Here is a 24,006-nt window from a genome sequence, read left to right on the forward strand (position 1 = left end):
AAAAGGTGAAAAAAAGTTTACTCAAAAAGTTATTACTTAAATTGTTGTTTAAGTAACGCTTAAATATTGGACGACCCCTTCAAAATATTCATCAATTTTTTATTCAAAAAGTTGCCAAATACCACATTGAGCTGAGACATGCCATTTAACCGCAAATATTTTTGTCCCAAAATTTTAATTTCTGGCCCATAGTGCGTTGCTGGTCATTTGCGCAGCTAGCTCGCAGTACCCATCGAGACGTGGACCGATTAGAAGGTGCCGACACTCATAACGTGCACCCCGTCACAGCCACCCTCACGGGATTTTTTGACCTGACGAGACGTGTACCGATTAGAAAGTGCCCTCCAACATGACGCGCACTCCGTCACAGCCATCGCCGTCGCAGGGTTTCTTTGCTATGCCTTTTTCAACAAGGACCGATCTGAGTATTGGGACTATTTCGGGATAAATCTCATCCCCACACATATGAATCCAGTCTAGAGTTTTACCGCGCCCCGGATCGCGTTGCTTTGGGGCGTCATATGCGGCTCAGAGAGGTTTGTTCCCTAGGCCACCTTTCATCCAAAATAACTTAACCGTTGATGCTAGCTCGCTGTTCCGCTCTCCACTTACGCTGCAGATCACACATGATGCATGCGATTACGCTATTGACGGCATTCCAAATGCTCTCGTTGCGACACATTTCCTCCACCATATTTTCGACGTTGAGACCGGAAGGCAATTCCTCCCTCCGTGCGGCGAATCTGGGACAATCAAAAGCCACGTGCTCTGCTGTTTCTTCCACGTTCCCATATTCCGGGCATAAGGGCGACCTGGCGTGTTCGAACCGGTAAAGGTATTGCCTGAAGCAACCGTGACCAGACAGGAACTGCGTTAGGTAAAAGTTCACCTCCCCGTGCTTCCTATTCACCCAAACCGAGAGAGTCGATATGAGCCTGTGGGTCCATCTACCTTTCTGTGTCGTATTCCTCTCCTGTTGCCCCTTAGCCAATGATTCTGCTCTCATCAGCTTTCTGATTCCTCTGACCTCCTTTTGCCTATAGCACTCGTAGTCCTCCATCAGGGTGATGTCGATGGGAATCATCCCAGCAATTACGCACGCAGCTTCTGATGAGATAGTGCTGTACGCGCTCACAACTCGAATGGCCATTAGTCGGGCCGTACTTCTCAGCTTCGCTCTGTTGCGCTGGCTTTGGAGCGCTGTAATCCAGGCTGGTCCGCCATACCGCAGTATCGACGATGATACACAGGTTAAGAGGCGCCTCTTGCTACTGCTACTGTCCAAAGTTATTCGGCATGATCCTAGACAGTGCACTGATAGCTTTCGCTGCCTTTTCGCATGCGTAGTCAACGTGACCGTTGAATTTTAGCCGATTGTCGATCATCACACCCAGGTGCTTCACCTCACGTTTTGAGGTTATGGTATGTTCTTCGACGGTAATCCCCACGTGTTGGACTGCTCTCCGACGACTCACCAGCAGTATCTCCGTTTTATGGTGCGCTATTTGCAGTTTCGCGTTCTGCATCCAACGCTCCACCCTGCAGATTGACTCAGTCGCCAACGCCTCCACTTCCTCTAGCGATTCGTATGTAACCGTCATCACGATGTCGTCCGCGAAGCCGACATTTTCCACTCCCGTTAGTAGCTCTAGGGTTAGCACGCCGTCGTACATACTGTTCCAGAGAGATGGACCGAGTATTGACCCTTGTGGAACGCCCGCCGTGATCACGGTCGTTTCCTTTCCGAGGTTCGTCCGGTATACTAGCACCCGATTCGTGAAGTAGCTCCTCAGAACGCGGTACAAATAGTCGGGGACTCTCATTCTATGGAGCGCTGCTGCGATGGCTTCCCAGTTGGCGCTGTTGAATGCATTCTTAACATCGATAGTGACCAATGCGCAGTAGCGGTTGCCTCTACGTTTCTGCTTGGATGCCTTCTGCGCTGTCTCGACGACAGTCCGGATCGCATCTAGTATGGACCTTCCCTTCCGGAACCCAAACCGCCTTTGTGTCAGTCCGTACTCGCCCTCTTGGTATATAGATAGCCTGTTCAGGATAATCCTTTCTAGCAGCTTTCCTAGTGTGTCCAGCAGGCAGATTGGTCGATATGATGCTGGATCCCCCGGCGGTTTTCCTGGTTTTGGCAACAGTACCAACTTCTGGATTTTCCACTTGTCTGGAAAGTGTCCCTCGTTTTGTATGTATGTATGTATGAATATATGTATGTATGTATGTATGAATACATGTATGTATGTATGTATGTATGTATGTATGTATGTATGTATGTATGTATGTATGTATGTATGTATGTATGTATGTATGTATGTATGTCCCAGCAAACACCAATTCGTATATCAATGTACGAAAATAATCGATACTGACTTTTAATAAATTCAGGATCGTAAATATAGCCGAATGAAATGCACACAAGTTTATATTTTGTCGTATTTGACGATAGCAAGTGATTGACCTACGACTTCCAGTACAGAATTGTATAGCATTATAAAACTAATCGCTTTGAGTCGGATCTTATTACATACAGAGACTTATAATTTATACAGTTAAATTGTTACTGTATATTTTTGCAGATATGTTGGATACCACGCAAGGATTCATTTTCCATGAAACCTATTTTTTTCGTCAAACGTAATTTTTCAAACGGGTGCATTTAGTGATGTCCGGTAATCGCTCGATTAAGCAAGTAATCGTTTAGAGCATGGAACAATCGAATAATTTGTAATTGAATACTGCCAGCACGAGTAATTCCTGAATCGAATAGTTCAAAGGGGATAAAAAATGCGATTAATCCCCATTAATCGTTCATAATCGTCCGACTATTCGATTTTTTTAACGAAATATTTAAATATTTAAAGTCGAATACTACCAGCACGAATACTGAACTAATCGATTAGTGCATACAACGCTAGCCGATTAATTGGTAATCGAATAATTGAAAATTTCGGAAGTATTTAGAAATGAGGTTATTTTTTTAAAAATTCATATCTCAAAACCTAATTTACTACATATATTCATTTTCATTCTGGAGTCTAGTAAGGAAAATACAATAGTTGCTCGCAGTAAATTGAAGTTTAGAAACGAGGTCAGTCCCGGCGTAGTGGTTAGCATACACGCCCGGGTTCAAATCCCAGCCCCGCAGAAGTCACGAATGACATAAGGTGTTAAAGTGATTATACTCACAAAGTCATTATACTAACAAAAAAAAAGTTTAAAAATGTGGCTAACTGTATTAAAGATACATATTCAGATACTGAGAAATAAAAAAATGATCTAGTAGAAAGGCCTGGTTAATTAATTCGTTTTTTTAGATAATTTTGTCTAATTCTTGAAAACTGTTTGGAACATGTGGATTTTAGTTACTTTGCTGCAGTTACGCGCCATGATTCACGCCATCTGGATCCTAGAGGTCACTATGAATCCAGAGCCGGTTCCCATAAAGGAACATGTCAACATATGTCATGTAGGTATCAAAAAACATCAGTATTCGACAAATTAACGATTGGCGATCATACCATGTCTCTCAAAGGCTATATGACCGATTCCAGGTCCTGGACAAATTCCGCGCGTGGATCAGAAAAGGATAAGGTATTTAATTAGGTAACCCCTATTATTGACGGCGCAGTTGCTTCCTGCCTTGTGAAGTTGGTACGGCTTGATTGCCCTGCAATGCCGTTTGAGTGTGGTAGTAGGCTCGAATTGCGGCACTTCCTCCGTGTTGCCTGGAAAGAAGACGAGTGCTTAGACTTGCTACGCCTGCCTGGGGTCATTGGGACATCAATTATTTTCCATAATAAATGTGTAACAAGAACAATATTTCAGACCCAGTAGTCTTTTTTATTTTTACGTGCTATCTTTTTAATTCCAGCATCAAAAACAATTTCGGTATAAATTCTTTGACATTCGATTTGATCTTCTATTTTGATGGATACAAGAAAAACACATATTTTCTAAGCTTTCCTTACTAGTTGTATGATCGGTTCCTTTTTGCTACTCGGTACGTCTATTGCAACTTAAATCACTGCTTTATTAGCTACTGTATCAGATTTTTCTTGCATAAAAGTTACAAGTTATAAATTAGAATTTCTAAATTAGAAAAACATAATCTTTCGAAAGAAAATATCGGACGCCGCTCATCGAACAAGATGAAATGTTAATGATAGAAAACGTATAAACGATACACATTGTATTGCAACTTGATGGTTCAAATTAACTGTTTATACCACTTTTTAATTCTGCCGCTCACAAGAATTAAAAATTTTCAGTTTATTTATATTTGGTTAGGAACAGTTCATAACTAATCAGTAGTAGCCTACAATGCTGTATTTTTTTTAAACGAAAAACGACTTTTTTTAACCGGATCTTGAATGGCGATCGCGCGTTTCCACAACCTATCGTTCGTAAGCATCAACAAAGTCCAACATGTCGAGTAACGTCTAGCCATCTATTTTATAGTATAGAAGCATATCCACAAGGTGCTCCGTTTATAAATTTCCTAAAACCTAATTGCTTAGCTTTGTGATGGATCTTTCTACTGTAAGGGAGAATGTAGTAGTTTCTTGCTAGGTTTTATTCTGGACACTAATGAGGTAAGAAGGTGTTCCAACCAAGTGCTAACACGATTAGTTAACTTTATCAAAACATTTGAACTATGCCCATTCGTCCAAATTTGCAACCAATCCGAATAGGAAAAAACAAAGTACAGAAAAACATTTAAGAGATACACTAAATCTAGTACAGTTATAAATTGTAAATGTCTACCAGTTCACTCTCAGACCGAGAAAACAAAGCGCTCGTATAGTAATCAAATGAACAAGTACACATGAAGTGGATTGCAATTTGGATTTGCATCGTTCTGTTTGCATTCTATAAGAATCCATACGGGTTACAAATCAACAGCTGGTTGGCTGGTTCTAGACTACGCTCACAAGAAAACCAATTGCAACTCGGTATAGTACAACATTTGTATGTATTATCGTTTCGTAGCAGCCGAAAATCGTTTCATTTTAGCTTAATAAATATATTACTCTTTAGAGTGAATTATTCTCTCAATTTCAGATGGTCTAAGATTACATAAGGTTCTGCTTTGTGTTCTTCCTATCAACTATTTTTTAACTTCTTTCGACTTTTTCAGTTTCAGTTTGCTATATTATGATTTATGTGAGTGTTTCTCAAAATTTTATTCGTAATCACTATCATAATAAGCTTTATACTGGTTAGTCTAAATTTAATTTATTTATAGTAATATGTGTGTGTGTCTTGCCTTTCGTTACAAAATACTAGTGCTGGGAAGAAAGCTAATTCAAACGGGATGCGTGGGAACGCAGCGGTAATATGGGAGACGGGAGAGATTGAAGGATTTTACGTGCGTATTTTTTTTTGCTCTATTCTTGCATCCCGTATTACTATTGATCGGGAGCCGGTTTCAGCTCCTTTATCTGCTTGATCAGATAGGCTTTTTCGTCGTTAAACTGCTCGTCCTCAGATCGGTCCGTGTGGAATTTCGTTAAAAAGTCCACCAACTTTTCCTGATTTCGTAGCAGTATGTCGAGAATCGGTTTCGGTTTGTTCGGGTTCGCCACAAATACCTTGACACGAGAATAATAGGTATTGATTTGTCCGGTTTTTTAAAATAAAGACTTACCTTAAACACATGGAACGCCTCGAACTGTATATTTCGAGATTTTTCTTTCAGCATGTTCATCATCAGCTTCAAATTGTCCGGATTGGAGATATATTTCGTCATAACCTGCGAAAAAGGAAAATGATAATTGCTCAGGATTTTTTCCGTTGAATTGTTAGATAGAATGCCAGATCATACCGTAAAATTATGTCGATCTAGCAGCAGCTCTCCCAGAAGTTTCAAGCTCTGCCTTCGTGTCACGTAATTTTCCGAATTCAACAGATGCTGGTAGTGGCTAAACACTTTGTCGTAATTTTGTTCCAGGAACTCAGCGCACAGGATTTTGTGACGCGTGAGCAGTTCTTTGAATGTGGAGAAGGCATCCGAGGCGATGTCGAAGGTGGACACTTCAACGTATCGGAAAAAGTTGAAAAACTCGTCCGAGTGAAGCATAATTTTGGCAAGCGCTTCGTAGCGCGCACACTCCCGCAGCATCGTGCCACAGTTTAGGGCAATTTCCTGGTGTTCATACCTGACAGATGAAAAATAAATCAATTAGTGGTAAATTGTTTTTTTTTTGGGAATTGTAATTTACTAACCCAGCCATAAGTGTAAACAGAATCTCTGGCTTTGTGCAGATATACTCCACTGTCGGTGATCGAGTGCCGATTTGCCGCCTAAGCACATTGTTGAATACTTGTGCAACGTCTTTTTTGCCTTCAAAATCTATGCGACTCAGGTTCTGAGTCAGTCAATTTGTGAAAGCAAAAATAAAAACAATTTAGCTTAAAATCAATTCGAAAACTTTTCTTCATCAGAAATTGAACCACGCAAAAAATTTATTTGAAATTATACAGCAGGTTTACTTTAACGACATTTTCATCACGGAGTGTCGTAGCGAACTCACCTGTATCAGCAACAAGAGCAGATTACTATTATACAGTTCCTGTGCAAGCTGCGACACAACAATTTCCGTCTGCGGTTCTGCATCTGACGTGCCGTACAGCATATTTTTTATGAGAACCTGAAAGTCAATAGCAGATTTAGTTTTTGTTAGTTTTAATAGATGAAAGTTTTTTTGCTTGGTGTCTAGAAAAAACAGCTAGGACGCTTTTAGATTGACTCCAAATAAAATATCGATAATCGGTCAAACGAATGTTTAACGGATTACCACGATGGGCGGAGAAGTCGTATTGTACTACCGACGGCAGAACTAACGACACAAAGCGGCATAAAGTCTCTGATCTGGTCTGTGCAATCCAGTAATTTCAGAAAAAATACGCAGATAAGACATCGTTACCTGATCATAGGCAGACAGTTTTTGAGTGGGTTGATGACTTAATTCTAGACAAACCAATTACGATCAATATTCGGCTAAATTTAGTTTGATTCAACAGCTCGAGTCAGTTTCAAAAGTTTCAAACGAAACGATCTTTGCAAAACGGAGCAAAAACAAAAACTGTTCAATGGAGCTACGCTTAGTGTGGATTGGACTCAATATGGGCGAGTCCTAAGACGTGATATCAAACAGTAAGTTAAAGAGCTTTGAACCGTATACTACCTTGGTATAGTAAAGAAGGCCTGTGCGTCAACTCTTGAATAATAGCAGGTGTTCCTTTCACTACGGTTGCAGTGTCTATATCTTGAGGAAGAGGAAATTAAATATAGCTTCTCAGGTAAATATCTGGGAATAATCCTAGTTGCTAAACTATCCCACACCCCACTGAACCCACACTTAGATTTAACAATTAGCTAAAAGCTAAAGGCTAATACTGCCCATACTTACTTAACTGGCCTAAAGTCTTACGACAAGGCCTGCGCAGTATAATTTCTCCATCTGTTTCGGTCCATGACAACTGATTCCCAGTTCCGCGGGCACCCAGTGCTCGCCAGATCTCGTTCCACCTGGTCTTGCCACCTCGCTCGCTGTGCCCCTCTTCGTCTTGTTCCCACCGGATTCGATGCGAAAACCATTTTTGCGGGATAGTTGTCCGGCATTGGAGCAGCAGGTCCTGCCCAACGTATCCGTCCAGCTTCAACCACTTTCTGAATACTTGGTTCGCCGTAGAGACGCACGAGCACGTGGTTCATTCTTCGCCTCCATACACCGTTCTCTTGCACTCCGCCAAAGATGCTTCTTAGCACCCGCCGTTCAAAAACTTCGAGTACCTGTCCTCTTCTGGCAGTGTCCACGTTTCAAGCCCGTAGAGGACAACCGGTCTAATTAGCGTTTTGTACAGTGTGCACTTTGTACGGGGGCTCCGATTGTTCGACCGCAAGTGTTTGTGGAGTCCGTAGTAGGCCCGACTTTCGCTGATAATACGCCTTTTAATCTCACGGCTGGTATTGTTGTCTTCTGTTGCCAGTGAGCCAAGGTATACGAACTCGTCGACTACCTCGAACTCATTCCCGTCGATTACCACGGTACTGCCCAAGCGAGCCCTGTCGCGCTCGTTCCCGCCTGCTAGCATATATTTCGGTTTAGACGTATTTATCTTCAATCCAATCTTCTCTGCTTCGCGTTTTAGTCAGGTGTACTGATCTTCCACCGCCTCAAATGTTCTGCCGACAGTATCCACGTAGTCAGCAAAGCAGATAAATTGACTGGATTTATTGAAAATCGTGCCCCGCATTTCGATCGCCGCTCGTCTTATCACACTTTCAAGCGCAATGTAGAATAGCAGGCAGGAAAGACTATCTCCTTGTCGAACCCCCTGCGAGATTCGAATGGGTCCGACAATCCACCCGAGATTCTCACACAGCACTGGATTCCATCCATCGTAGCCATGATAAGTCTTGTAAGCTTACCCCGAAAGCCGTTTTCGGCCAAAATTTTCCATAGCTCTTGTCGGATTACTGCCCTATGGTTGCTCTATAATGGTAAGAAAAACATGGGGCCTCAAACTAAAAATGGTCTAGTGGGTCTAGACCGCCATTATGCGATCTAGGATAGCCTATACCTCGTTGGTATGGTGGCAGCTTCAACGATTAAAAAGTTGAACAAATTTCAACTTTCCAGTTATAGCATGCACTATAACTGGAACAATGAGAAACATACCTTTAAGGGCAAAGTAAGGCAAAGCCGTGGGTATAAACATCCTTACAAACTTGACCCTTTTTTATCGACAGACCTCGCAGCCGGTTATTAGAGTACAGGACAATCACGAGGCTACCGCAACGATCCTACTGCCTCTATGGCATCACCGGGAAGCCGGGATTCGAACACTTTTTAGGCCAGCATCGGCCGGGATTCGACGACTGGCTTTTTAGGCCAGCATCGTACCCCGCAGCTAACTCGGACTGCCTTCAAGGGCACAAGATGCTATTCTCTACGTACTGTGTCTGAATCAACATGTTCGGTTAGAGGCTCGGTTATTCTGAACATCACGAACATACGTCCCTATGGGGAATGCCAACAAGCGGTGGAGAGAAAAAAAGGCTTCCTAGAAAAATTATCTGAGCATTGCCACTAGGGAGAACTGAGAACTGAACTTCTGAGAAGAAAAAGCGCTACGAAGTGTGCAGTAATTGAGTTGAAGGCCCTTGTTGTAAATTAATAGGGCACAGCGGCAAGTTCGTCGGTAGTCCACCTGATGGTATACCTGATGGATTGCACTATACGGCCGTTCGCTCCCAACTTTGGAAAGTTCGGCAGGGATGCCGTTTTTCCCTGCTGCTTTACCGTTTTACTTTAACTGCTTTTTTAATCTTGTTCAAAGTTGGTGGATTCACAGCTCGACCAACATCATCAATCATTATCCTGTTTCTGTCGACAGTTTCACCTTATTCAACATTCAATAATTAATCGAACACTAATATAACACCTGGTCACCTCCAAACTCTCAGTAACTAGGTTCCCCACCTTATCGTTGCACATGAAAAAAGTATGCACGGTCCGTTTCCTGATTCTGTTGATCGTTTCAAAAAAGTTTCTAGTATCGTTCCTTTCGAAGCAATTCTCCGGCTCCGCAAGAACGAGATCCCAGTGCTGGCGTTTCTTACGACGTTAAAGTCTCTTTGAGGTAGCTCTAGCATCTCGCTGTCTCTCTGCTCTAGCGTGTCACAGTTGCAGCCTACACGTGAGCTCTGGCTCGTTTCGTCTTGTCTGTCACTCGCTGTCACGCTGTGTCAAACCACTCACTGGTAATGGTAGCAACAGCAATACTCAATACTTCTCTTGCCGTGGTACTGATCGCGGCGACTAAGAGATACGGGATAAAATTAAATGCGTCGAAGACCAAGTACCTACAAGGTTGACGCTCAAAGGAAGCAAACGCGCGCCTCCCACGAACGATAACCGTTGACGGTGACGAACTCTAAGTGGCAGATGATGTCGTGTATTTGGGATCGTTGGAGACGGGATATTGCGGAATCCGCCCTACGGTGCCCTTCGTAAAACGCGCAAGAAGCATTCGCCGCCATACGAAGCTAACAATACAGAAAATCCTCATTAGACCGGTAGTTTTTATGGACTTAAAGCAGTGATGCTGCTCATCGAGGACATACGAGCCATTGTCGTATTCAAGCCGAAAAACTCGAGCTACCCCTGCTCTATGCTTACAACGACACCGATGACGGCAGTTAGAGGCTAAGAGAAACGCTCTCACTTGAACGATGAAAAAAAGCTTTATGGGGATAAAACCGGCCACTTGAATATTGTGAATCTTCTGTCTGTTGGACCAGTTACGGAAAGGACCGGTAATTGAAGAAACCTAGAACCAACTATAACATCCCAAACACGGTGAGTGAATCTTCACGTTCAGTATGCAATGAGGGGGAACAGGTTTTCGTAGTGATTCGATCAAAGTTTAATATTGATGGGTTAAAAATGGGTATCAGAACAGCTGCTGGAGTGTAAGACCCCAAAACAAAAATATCTGTGCTACGGGAAACTGACCGACAGTTTGTACAAACGTCTGTCTCAAAAGAAAATACAGATATGCTAACAACTGCTCTTTCAGTTTATAATTTTTGAGGAAAACTTAAGAGCTTTAAGTTTTCCTCAAAAATTATTTGGGATTGCATTTGCTTTTTATGCCACTAAGCCAGCGGCTGAGTCTCAGTAAGGGAGATCTTAGTTTACCGGACTTACGCCAGGCTATTGTCCGAGCAAACATCATCTACGAAATCTTGGTTTTGTACAAAATGATATTTATCGCATAACAAAATACCGAGAACGAAAGCTCAGAACACTTCCTCTGCCATTGTGTTGCACTAATAGGACGCAAGAATTGTTGAATTGTAGGTGTACACTGTTATAGAATAATAAAACAGAAAACGGCAGCACTTAATCATTTACGATGCGTCAGAGGAAGATTTTACGTTGCTTATCAAGTGTCTTATCAGTAATCAGTAATACTATTCAGTGGAATGTACAGCTTGATATAAAATCAATTCAAGTATTGATTTCCGGCATTATATTCTTCTTTGTCCTTTGTGAAGGAGTCTTATTATGTTCTGTTTACTAAATAATAGACATCCAATTGTTAGTTGCCAAGTCTGAAAATTTAAAAAATCGGCCGGTCGTTTCGGTTCGGTTCGACTTTTTACCGGATTGATTGGCTACCGGCTTTGCAAGTGAAAAACCGGCCAAAAACCAAAAACCAGCCACTGGCAACCCTACCAATTATAAAAAAAAACTTCTGTAAAAATTTATTGTATATATTATGAATAAACATGAATTATGGAAAAATTATGTTTGGTACGGGTGGGTATTTTCAGCCCATTAAGCGGTAGCCTGAACAATATTCAGGAACTGCGCTGAAACTATATTTATTCGAGACAAGATTTTTATACCAGTTGATAGAATAATATTTACTGAATATCGGCGTGTATTTTGGTCTTAATGAAACGCTACTGAATTTGAGTTATAGTCGCGAGAAATGATGAAGCCGCTGCGGCTAAATTGAGCCCATTTTCTATAGTGGTGTCTGTGTTTTTTTAAATCCGACCGGCCGAAATAGCCAGCACAGGGATTAAATGCTTTTCAAAAACAGATCAAAAAGAGACCGATGGATAACGTATCGGTATTGCCTAGTTACCGGCGCTTTGAAGATAACTAGTTTTGCAGTGACAACAGCTTGCTTGCTGAATAAATATAGGGTCAGGTAGGACAGAACGGGTTTTTCGACGCGTTCATTTTTAACTCACTTATCATTTATTGAGATGGAGTCACTAATAATGTCTTCCGAAAAAATTGACAAGTCCAATTTTTCGAGAAATATACATTTTTTGTGAATACATTTTAAAGGCATGTTAATAACATGATGTTATTTTATGCTCTCGCTCTTAAGAACGGGGCAAGATGGGCCAAAATGCGGGGCAAAATAGGCCACATAACAAAAAGCGAATTTTTTTTATCGAAAACCTTTATGAAACAAAAATTATTCATTGTTACTGCAGAAAAACGATTTATATATTTCAAAATTGGCGACAAAAGGTGAAATGTCGGAAAACTAACCTGTTGCCGGATTAACTGTTTTGTGGATAAAATATACGTCGGACCAGCTAAAAACTAGTCACAGATTTAATAATATTAATAATATAATAATGTAACCCATCTTGCCCCTGTTGAGCTTGTAGAACAAAATACATGTTTGTTCAAAACTTTTGTAGTATATAAAGAATTTCGATATCCTATGTGGTTTTAGAAATGATGATAGCACACAGAAAACATATTGCTATTTTTTCTGCTGACGAAATATTGGATCTTTTTTTTAATTAACGAATAGGGAATTCTGCTCAGCACCTGGAAAGATACGGTGCTATCAGTCAACTGGGAAGACAACTCAGGTAGTGTGGGGTTGGGTATCCCGACCCCCTCAAATGAGGCGTGAGGATCCCGACCCACTAAAACCCTGCTCGGGTCTCCAGGCTCAATCCTCCCTGGCACCTCCTTATCGGTATTACTTCAGGGAGAGGCTATTGTACTTCACGCACCCTCTTAGATAACTACTGGACTATGGTAATTAAGCTGTTTACTCGCCGTTGATCGGCTCTCCAGCGGATCGGATCGGATCGCTCCCCAGACATCCGAGTGTGTCCTGTCCGCTCACTGCCATCATGTTGCTTCTCGCACCCACGAAACGAGGGCATATGAAGAAAGCATGTTCTGCAGTTTCCTCTACATCCATGCATTTAGGGCACGCGGGGGACTCCGCATGACCGAACTTGTGCAAATACTGTCTAAAACAACCATGCCTTGACAGAATCTGTGTCAGGTGGAAGTGGACTTCGCCATGGCGCCTGTTGACCCACCCCTGTTGATACTTTCGGGATGAGTCGATGTGTCCACCGGCCTTTTGTGGAATCAGACCATGCCCGCTGCCATGTGCTCATCGAGGCCGATTTTGTGGTAATCCGTATGCCTCTAGTACCACATTGATTGAAGCACTATACGTCCTCGCTGATGATGATGCTAATAGGCACATACTCGCTAAGACGCAGATTGTGTCATGTGAAACTGTGCGATACGCACTCGCCATTCTCAAGCACATGAGACAATAGGTGCTTTCCAGCTGAGCTAGATAGCTTTTGGTACCTAACGCCGATGATCATACCGGTCCGCCATACCTGAGTATGGACTGGACCACGTTGGCTAATAGCCTTCGCTTGCTGCCGTATACCGCAGAGCTATTAGGCATCATACGAGACCATGCCGAAATAGCTGTGGAAGCCTTCTTGCAGACATAGTCGACGTGGCTCTCGAACTTGAGCTTGTCGTCGACCATGGCTCCTAGCAGTTATAAGGACTGCATTGATGAAATAGAGCAGTCCCCGACGCTGATAATTGTTTGCTACAGCGACTTGCGGTTGTTCACCACGATAACCTGCGTTTTATGATGCGCTAGCTCCAGTTCTTTAGAGCGTATCCAATCTTCAACAAAAATATAGGATCTGCTTGATTTTGTATCGTTTTATGTATCGCGTAAGAGATACAGCGATTTTACATTCAAATTTTCCTGTCGAAAACGGATAAAAGATAAGTTACGAATTATGATAATTAGAAAAGAACATTACTTTAGGTACTATATATAAAAATCGTAGGCTTGGATTAAACTAAAACAATCATGTTAATGCAACTGACCTATCTTGCCCCGTGACCCGTCTTGCCCAACCTTACTCTACTTAAAAGCATGGTGTTTCACTTAGTTGAAGACGAATTTAATTTGAGGGGCCCTAATTGTAGATAACGAAACTGCAGATTAATGCCTACGTTTTAACGAAATGCGATTAGAACTTTTTTATAGAAAATAGTTGATGACTTCAGCAAAGACATTTATCTAAATTTGTTTTCTAAATTTTGTTTGAAGACAGTGATAAATGTTTACGGTACAACTATAAGAAATAGTGTTTTCAGATACAGAACTAGATATAACAGTGAAGTAATAAAATGAAATCCAGTGTCGTAATAAAACGATCTATAATTTTTGTGAAAAAAGTAAAACCGTAGCTGTTTTATCAAAAGAGGAGGTTTTGCGATTATTGAAAAAATCTAACCAAGAACCAAAGCTTCACAAAGAAATCAAGTTTCCACTTAAATTTCCAGTGCAGTGCCGTGCATCGGGATCCACTGGCATTGGGGCAAAAATGATAAAATGTAATAGGTAGCAATATATTCTTGAAATTTCCTTTCAAAGCATATAATATTTTGTGAATTTTTTGATTGATTCAGTGGCACAAATAATATTGCTGGACAATATCGTCAAATTCTCAAGTTGCAATGAATTTACTTCTGCTGGCCGACTTCGTCTTGTCGTATAGTAAATACATGAAAATACATCACGTACTTACGTACTTACTTGCCTGGAAGCGCAGAATGACTCACCAAGGCCATGGCGTATCACGTCGGGGGACGCACCTGTGCAGAACACATGATGCATTCTATGAAGGTCGCTATATAGGAATTGGCTATGCCTGTGTATCTTATCTCTCCCTATTTCACTGAAAGAAGCGGATTTGGCTTGCAGAACGAAACAACAATTCAAGTTTTTGGAGGGCTAGTTGTACTATTACTTAATACGAATGAAAATAAATATAATTTTTCAATTGATTGACTTTTATCTTTGTTGTACTGCAACAGATAAATAAAAAATTATCCATAATCCTATTATGCCATACACCTCCGAGAACGTGTGGTGTGTTCATTAGTGCATTACATTACCACGGTGCTCCAAATAGCATTATTATCAAACAAAATTCTCCATAAAATCCGAGTATACCAGTCGATTTGTATTACTTTCCACCATCTTCAGTCAAAATTTTAAAAAAATCGTAGGCACAGTTTTGGAGACACGGCCATTTAATGTCAAAAAGGCATAAATCTCGTAGCAAAAGACAAAATACATATACAATTGTGCTTATTTTATCACACAATGATTTGAAATAATCATACTGCTGCCATTATCATAAAAAGAACATAGTAGACCTTGTTCTGCACTACAACAAAAGTTAATGTAAGATTTATTTTTTTGAGATAGAGTAAGGTGGGGCAAAAGTCCGTTTCAAGGATTTATCAGTGCCGATTCCGCATAATTTGACACCATTAATATGGACTTGACATGCTTTGACAGCTTAAAGTCCATCATATACATTTACTATTTACGAATCATAATTGCAGAGTTAAATGGAAATGTTCAATTATTGCGGTTTGGATGTTTTATTTCGTAATACGGGAAACGCAATATAAACATAGTTGAAGCAGCATTTCACATTACTCAAGCATCTCTTTTGAAAATGCGATGAGAAAAATTTACAAAATATATTTCTATTTTACATAATTTAATCAAATCCCGCCAAGCACCAAATGGGACAAAAGTGCAATTCAATTAGTGTATTAGCAAGTGCACTAATTTCATAAATTCAAACTTCGGACTTTTGCCTCGCGGTCAACGCACATTTTCCGTGCTAATTTGGCAAAAGTGCGATTCGGCACCTGATCAGAAAAATGATGAATTTTAATACTATTGCTCCAGATGATTTACAGCTGAATGTGAAGATGTTGAGTTGTTACATCAATATTACATATAGTTTACTGTTGTGCTTCATTTCATGAAAATTGAAGACAACTTCAAATGTCGCACTTATGCCCCACCTTACTCTAATGGATAATCACGAAGAAAATCGTAGGAAAGTTTTACGAAAAATAAAAATGCCCACTAGCGTGGCAAAAGTTCGTTTGAATCCAATGCATAATTACCAAAGCATTATTTACTTGTCCATGAGGGGTTAGTCCCGACGTAGTGATTAGCATTCACGCCGAGGACCTGGGTTCAAATCCCAACCCCGCAGAAGTCACGAATGACCCAAGCTGGTTAAAGTGACTATAATCTAACAAAAAAAAACTTGTCCATGAATCGCACTTTTGCTCCGTCCGTGAATCGCATTTTTGCCCTACAAGACGTTTTAAGGGGTTTGATCAAATTATGGAAATAGAAATATATTTTGAGAATTTCTCTCACCGTATTTTTAAAAAAGGTATTTGAGTGATACGAAACGCTTCTGCAATGTTTCAACAAGCAATAGCCTTCATATCAACAGGAGCCGTATTTGCCATATAACGAAATATTACATCAAAACCGCTCCAAAGTAACATTTACACTTAATTCAGCAATTATGCTTCATAAACAACAAATGTTTACGATAAATTCAAGCTGTCTCATGAGATAGCTACTGCAGTATTCGACTATTCATACTAATGTTGTCAAATTACGCGCAATCTGCACTGATAATTGAATCACACTTTTGCCCCTCTTTACTCTATATATATTCACAAATATGCAGTTAATTAAAGCAAAATTCATTAATACACAAGAAAAAATTGGAAAACTTCTTTTAGTACTACCATATTTTATGTCTAAAGCTTGCCACTCACTAAAGAAGGCTACAAGTCCTAGCCAAAACGGCTTGTAGCCTTCTTTAGTGAGTGGCAAGCGACTTTACATAATAATTTATTATTATTATTCAAAACTCATTAAGTCATTCATATTTCCGTTATATTGCATGCAGCACATCTCAAAAATATTAAAATATTTGGTACTCTTGTGCGCACTAAACAAGCGTATTTGTATAGCTATTGCGTCAATTTTCTTATGATTTATGCTCTTTTCATTTTAAAAGGGCATATCTCCAAAACCGTGCCAACGATTTTTTTTAAATTTCACCCAAATATAGTGGTAAGTGCTACAAATCGGCTGGTGTACTCAGATTTCATGGAGAATTTTTTTTGATAAAAACGCTATTTGGAGCACCGTGATATATGTTATTGTTTACGATGCAAAAACCTACGAAAAGAAAGCAAAAATGGCGACTGGCAAATTTTATTGTTTGAATTTCCATTTCTGTTTGGTCTTAGACGCGTTAACTCATTTTTCGAGTTGGGTTGTAGAGCCCACAGACAATTGATTTTATTAAAAAAAATCGACTTGCATCCCACAAGTTATTTTCTGCTCTCCGATTTTTCAAGCTAATTTCAAAAACTTAAAAAATAATTTGCAATGCCCTAATAAGACCACCGAAAATTATTTATAGTAACACTAGATGATTCAAGGTGAGACGGCCGTAGGCCGCGAGGGTTGCCGGAGACCCGCCGTCGCACTATGGCGCAAAGCTGGCCAAAAGTCAAAAATCCAATTTCAAGCTTTTTCCATTATTATATTTTTATCATTTTCTGGAATACTTTGGGAGGTTAACCTGAAAATTCTAGCCAGTTTGAACTTAAAATCAATTTTTGACAAATGTCTGAAGTTGAACATGTTGAAGAATGATATTTTGTTCTTCCATACAAAATGTATGGGAAACTCAACACCAATATTCAGCGATCAAGAAAGTGTGGCGGGAAACGTCAGAAAACAATCACGTTAAATGCATCTTATAGGAAATTTTCTCTACCTTTTGGAAATCTAGGTGGCTTTCTGCGCTTTGCTGCGCTAAGGAAGTAATATCGACTTTTTGGCGGGTATATTAGAAGTGATTCTTCTTCTTACATGAAGGAATGATTTTCTCTTCCATAGGAGAATTCCACGAAAGTCCCAATTAAAAATGCTCGTGTTTGTTCAAATTTTGTGTAGTTGTTTCTTGCGAAAAATTTTAGACCCTTGACTTTTTACTTGGTGCTTAGGGTGTCTTTTTCTGAGTTAGGGTGATGCCAAAAATCATCATTTTTGACCTATTTTCTTCCTTTAAAAATTCGTAACTGTTGAATTACTGAACCGATTTGAATTTATTTTTATATAGTGAAAATACCTTACGATGGCGCTTCGAAGAGCTAATTCTATAGTTTGAACGAGCTTAGTGGATATCGCAATTTACTAAAGTTTTTTTTGTAATAATTTTTTTATGGCTTGTGAACCACCCTAATGCATTATGGTACAAGTTTTTTATGCTTTCAACGGCAAATACAAAATTTGGCATCTCGAAAACAAAAACCACAATGAAACAAGTAAAAAAACGATTTTTTTTTTAATTTTGTGAACCACCCTAATGAGCGATCAGGTTTTTCGATTTGTGATCCCAAATTTGAAATCAGTGACCCAAAATTAGTTAAAGATGTTATATTCAGCCGATTTGAAGTAACTTTAGACTTTTGGCCAAGCTTTGTATGGAGGAGCCCCACTGTGCGTCGGAAGCGCCGGCCACTGCGAGGGGGCAGAAATCACCTCTGTCCAGGTTTATTTGTTTTCCTAGGTCTACTGACCTCTATTACGTTCTTTCAGTTGGGTCCGAACGAGCGATAGCGAGTAAGGTGAGGATCATCCCTGCGAAATGCTACTTTCCACGAAAAAGTTTTTCGCGAAATGGTGCATTTCGCTTTGGCGGCGAATATTACTATTAGCTTTATTATCCGTTTTCTGGGTAAGCAATGGGGGAGTTGTTTTCTACTTTACTGTGAGGAAAAATTGCAAATTTGTATATTAAACTACCCATGCTTTCATAGTTACGTAACTGCCAAAATGAATCATCTAAGGTTGAGCTCCTCAGAAACTTGCAAATTTGGCAATACATTTGGGACAGGACCGACATTCGTCACGTAGTTTGTAAATGGTCCCTAAATTGCACCATTCTTGAATAATCGAAAAAAAAACAACCGTGAAAAAAAGACTTGAGTGTACATACTAAAACAAAATGGGCAAAAATATGTATACATTGTATTAATTATTATTTAACCGTATTTTTCACTGTGGTATTAAAAACGACTTTTTGCAGCAAAATTTCGACAATCTTTCAAAGATCAGGTATTTAAAAAGCTATATTTTCAATCCCTGCCGGTTAACTCGGATCCGAATACGTCAAGATTGGAACCCTAAGTCCCGCAAGCACTGTCGTCACTCCATCATTAATCAGCTGGACACAATTCATCAATCCCACCCGCCGCAGTCGTGTTATTCCTGCCTGCATGCATCAGTCCTATCGGCCCTGCGTCTGGTTACGGGGAACGGAGTCTCCGAAACTACTCCCTCTGCAAGTATTATAGTCCTGCCTTCTGTCTTCCACCGCTGATTCGCACCACGCTTTTAGCCCTTCACCAATTTATCTACTGCCGCAAGATCTGCTGCCGAGCAGTCAGTCGACATCTGCCCGAATGATGCCATGCCGATCCCGTGCTCCAGCGTACCGATCATTGTTTCACCATCCGTCAACGAGAAGACTCAACAATTAACCTCTAATCTGTCCCCAGCGGGATACACGCCTGCAAGTCCTTCGGAAGTCCTTCCGTAGAGCTATTCCCACTAGCGCACAGTGGGATAATCGACCGAAAACAACGGAACTTTTTGTTGTCACTGTTTTAATTAGTAAACAAAAACTATTCCAACTATTCTTATGTGAAAACGTCGAGAAAATGTTTGGCAATGGGCTCAACGCGCGGAGGTATCGAGAAGTAGCTCATTTTGCTTCATTGACCTCTACCTCTACCAACCTTAATTGGTTTGATTTTTAAGAAAAATATGCGGTGTGCAGAAATAGGAACCACCTCATAGTCAAGTGAGGAGACACCTCTTCACTTGTCACCGCAGGCGCGGCTATTTTAATGGATGCCATTATTGGTTGCTTACGGTAACCTCCTCCTTCTTATTTCCAGAACGTCATATATGGCTCGAACTTCGAAGGCATCCTTATAAAGCGTTGCGGGCGGCTTTTGGACTTCTGGACTGGATTCTGGCGTAGGAAAAACTAGAGTGACTGGTTGTTAGGGATGTTCTGCTTCATCTACTTCTACACACGTAAAAAACTCAGCAAAATTTGCCGAGATTTGAACAGCCGAGCGTTCGGTAAAAATTTCAGTTTTGCAGATCGACGTTTACGAATGTTTGCTAACGTTTGGCATCATAAAAAATTTTACCGAACGCTCGGCTGTCCAAATCTCGGCAAAATTTTGCTGACTTCAGCACTTTTTTTAAGTGTGTACTTCCAATGTGATTCAGCTTTTCATCTTCATGGCCAGCTACTAATTCCAAGATCTCTTGAATTATTGGGTTTTCGAAAGGTACCTTAACTGAATCTTCTGGAACGTCCGGAAGAACAGGTGGTCGAACTGTTGTCTCAGGTATGGATGCTGCTGGTACAGGATGAAGTCCGAACATATCCACTGGAATGCTCAACTGACTTGTCAACTCCGGCGGATTGCTATCTGCTTCACGGCGTTTGAGCTGGTTTGCAAGCGATCGTATCAGCTTGCGCCTTCCATGCTGAACTTCCAGCAATATGTCGTAGTAGACGATGACAAATGCTTCAATAACTTCTGCGGACCAGATCCATTTCTTGGCAGTGTATGGCTTGGTGTTGAACTGTACGTTTGAAGGAATACTTGTCGCGTCTTGGAAATCTTCTGCCCTTCGTTGATTACCAACGCGACCGTTTCAGTTAGTCAACGAATCTTTCTGTATGGCCGTTAGACTGTAAGTGATACGGTTCTATTCGTAGATGCTGGATTCACATTGCTTGTAGAATGTGGCAAAATGATACGAGGTGAACTGCGAACCGCTGCCGACACTATTGTTTTTGGATCTCCAAATCGAGAAGACAGTTCATCCAAGAATTTAGTGGCAACAATCAGAAAATATTGGTCGAAGAACGGTCCGGGAAAATCTATATGAATTATTTGCTTCAACGGTTTGGTTGCTTGCGACCATGACTGTAGTAGAGCCTTTGGTGGTGTCTTCAAATGGGTGGCACAGTTGTTGCACTTCTTGGCGAAATCTTCGATTTTCGACTAGAAAACGTTACTGTGAACGACAGCTTTTATTCTCTCGATTCCAGGATGAACACGATGGAGTTGCTTCAGAATACGCATACATAAGAAAAGTCAGTAAGTATCCCTTATCAACAGCAGCAACCAGCAACAAAAGTACCATTTTTTCGGTCTTGCCTACTATATCATTGGTGGTGGTGGTTTTTTTCGGTTTTGCCTACTGTATCATTGGTGGACAGGATAAAGATAAAGTAGATGGTAAAGTTCAAGATGTAGGGCATTTAAACTAATAATAATTACATCGAAATTTCTATCATTTAGCTTTCAGTTTCCTGGATAGTTATAAATACATCTGCTCTCTTTTCATTGGTCAAATAATAATCTAGTCTATTTTTTTTATTTATTTAGTTATTATAAATGTCTATGAACCGTTGGCTCGTTAAGACTGACTAGTGTTATACAGAAAAAATAAATTTGAGCATTAATAGAAAAATTGTGTACGTTTGACGAAAACCGAAAACTATTGCTTTTGTAGTCCGTGCCGGATACTAAGAAACAGACGCCCAAATTACAAGTTAATAAACATATTCACGTTGTGATAAACTAATGCGACCCAACGAGCAGACAGGCAGTCAGCGAGCCAGTAAATGCAATATAGGTACCGTTCAAATCGTATTTTTCGCTTTCTTCACCGTTTTACGCTTCTCTGCTGCCGAGACGCGAGGTATAATAATGCGGCAACAGCAGTTTCGAATAGTTAATGTAAAATTATATTGGACGATATGGCAAACCCAAGGTTCAACATTTATTATTTAGAAGTTGATACCCTTAATTACAATAATGATGGTATTTCTCATTACGAAAAGACATAATTGATGATTTGATTATATTCAGCATAATATTCACTTACCAGATTTTTACTGACATCTTCTTGTGCCTTTTCCGCCTTTTTATCACCTCGTTCCAGCGAGTTGACTGCCTCCTTTAAAGCCTTCACAAGCTCCTGAGGGCTTTTCTGAGACTTACCGAATAGAGGCATTTTCAACATCGGCACGGATATTTTTTACCGCTTGTTGAAAACTATTATGGTTGCTGCTGATACAGCTGATTTATCACAATTGATGGACTGATGCACTAGTCGCTTCAACTTTTTTTTAGCAGTTACACTTGCTTTTGCCAATTTTTTGAACGGGAATTCACTTCCAGCAATGTTAGCGAAAGATCTGACAATCAAAATATAGTAAAAATAGATTTCGTTAGTCTTACACAATGATTATTCTGACTTCATGAGAAATCTAGCAGTTTCTGCTCAGCACAAAAATATCAATGAGAATTATACATAGTATTCAAAATTTTAGATAAGTATTCACAAAAAACATGGAAAAGGGAAAACTATTCTTTTGTATGAAATTTTTTAATCCAAATACTAAAGTTTTGCTGAGCTAACAAATCGTCCGGACAATTCCTTGGAGCAAATTAGGCACTAAAACAAAACGGTTCCGAATTTGATTTCTCCGATGACGCAGACCGCACTGGAGGACAACGAACGACCTTAACGCCAGTAGGCGCCGTCGATCTTCGTTTTAGCAATTTGGACCCATCAAACGTAGTTTATGGTGAAGCGTAGTTTCACTGCTTTTTATCAGCATTTACACATTGTTATTTATATGATGACTGACGGAGCACTAGTATTCATACAGTATCTACCGCACTTATTCGTGGATATTGCTTTGAAAATTTGCTCGGCACACAATTTTTTAAAAACACTGCTTAATTTTTATTAAAGAAGTTTGGTAATGCAGGAGTTTGTTAGCTCAAGATTTAGGGAACGTTTAGTAAGGTAAAAAATACATGACGATACGTAAGAGGATGATGATGGACACGAAAATCCTCGTCAGAAACTTCCACACACGACACAACAGCGCACGACGTTTGGTTTTTTTACGACGATGGCAATTTGCTATAACTTGTTCCCGTTTTCAAAACATTTGACAGATGGTAAAATTTAGCTATTCAATAGCAAAAAGAAATTTTCTTTTGACCAATGGGCATAAACAACAAGGTCAAGAAGACAGATGAAGATAGAATCAACCTTAATTTAAAAGCGTTTTTGGTTTTATTTTTAAGCTTATATTGTGAGTTTCATTGAAAGTTATCCACCGCTCATCATTGAAAGTTATCTATGCTCCAAAATGAAATGCTCTTTGATTTTTATATTATTGGAAGAAATTACACAGAAATCATAAAGTTTTAGTTACTTTTGGCCACCCAGTTACGTGAACAACATGTTTGTTTACAACATTCTGGCAGCAGTTCTAGCGCGGTGTGTGCTTCAAGCGCGGTGTTTCCTTTAGACCGCGTTTAACTTTGGGCAAAGCTCCCAAAAGTATTCAGCTTTTTATACGAGCCATAATGGCGGACGTGTTTGTAGTATTTGAACAGCCTTTTTGACATTTCCCTAATACATCACACGTTTTCTTTCCGCGCGTTCACGGTAAAACTAAAGGAATGTACGGAAAGAAAACGTGCGATGTATTAGGGAAATGTCAAAAATGCTGTTCGAATATTACGGGTGTTAAGTATCTTAACAATGAAAAAATCTAGTTTTTCGCAAACAAAAATTTCCATTTACAGTGAAAGTTATCGTCCTTTTATGGTAATTTTTTAAGCGAAAAAATAAAATATCATTGAATAAAGCAATCAATTTGTGATGAAATATGGCCATTTCTATTGCATGAAATAAGAAACAAAAATATGAAAAAAATTGAATTTGAGACACTTTTACAATAAATTTCCCATAAGTTTCAATGTCCACAATTGCATATTACGAACACAATTTATAGCGTCCGCCATTATAGCGCGTAAAAAGCTGGATATGTGGGACACATTGAAACTATCCACCTTTTCGGGCGCTTAATGGCGGCTAATGGGTACAGTTTTCGACAATGTTTATTTGCTTTTGGGAACTCCGCTCACGTATGCTTGAAAGTTCTACAACAACAATTAAGGCTGGAAATATCAGTTCGACGTGAATAAAGTTTCCTAAGGCATGCTAACGTTCTCCGAAAGTAGTGCCCACTAGCCGCCATTACGCACGCGAAAAGGTCGATACGAAAAGCTTTCTCAGTGTATAAGCTTTTTCTTCACCTGAACTTTTATCTTCATTGTAATTCCACACCTT

The 24,006-nt window shown here is 40.0% G+C and overlaps 1 protein-coding gene across 7 annotated transcripts; it reads right to left on the reverse strand.

The window, feature by feature from the left end:
- Positions 1-3,840: 3,840 nt before the first annotated feature.
- On the reverse strand, positions 3,841-22,777 carry LOC128732743 (protein Mo25). 7 transcript variants are annotated; one of them, XM_053826082.1, is made up of 7 exons: positions 22,687-22,777; positions 21,736-22,048; positions 6,546-6,662; positions 6,238-6,380; positions 5,837-6,170; positions 5,660-5,764; positions 3,841-5,603 (listed from the first exon to the last, which is right to left on the reverse strand). In XM_053826082.1, exons 2-7 carry the CDS (start codon positions 21,871-21,873, stop codon positions 5,421-5,423), a joined length of 1,020 nt encoding a protein of 339 aa, XP_053682057.1. In that variant the 5' UTR covers positions 21,874-22,048; positions 22,687-22,777; the 3' UTR covers positions 3,841-5,420. The 7 variants fall into 7 exon arrangements, with proteins under 7 accessions (XP_053682057.1, XP_053682066.1, XP_053682104.1 ...); XM_053826091.1 differs by having other exon boundaries at positions 22,677-22,753; XM_053826129.1 differs by lacking the exon at positions 22,687-22,777 and adding an exon at positions 22,533-22,670.
- Between the last annotated feature and the right edge of the window lie 1,229 nt (positions 22,778-24,006).

This window comes from Sabethes cyaneus, chromosome 1 (genome assembly GCF_943734655.1).
Source record: "Sabethes cyaneus chromosome 1, idSabCyanKW18_F2, whole genome shotgun sequence".
In the NCBI taxonomy this organism is placed as follows: domain Eukaryota; kingdom Metazoa; phylum Arthropoda; class Insecta; order Diptera; family Culicidae; genus Sabethes; species Sabethes cyaneus.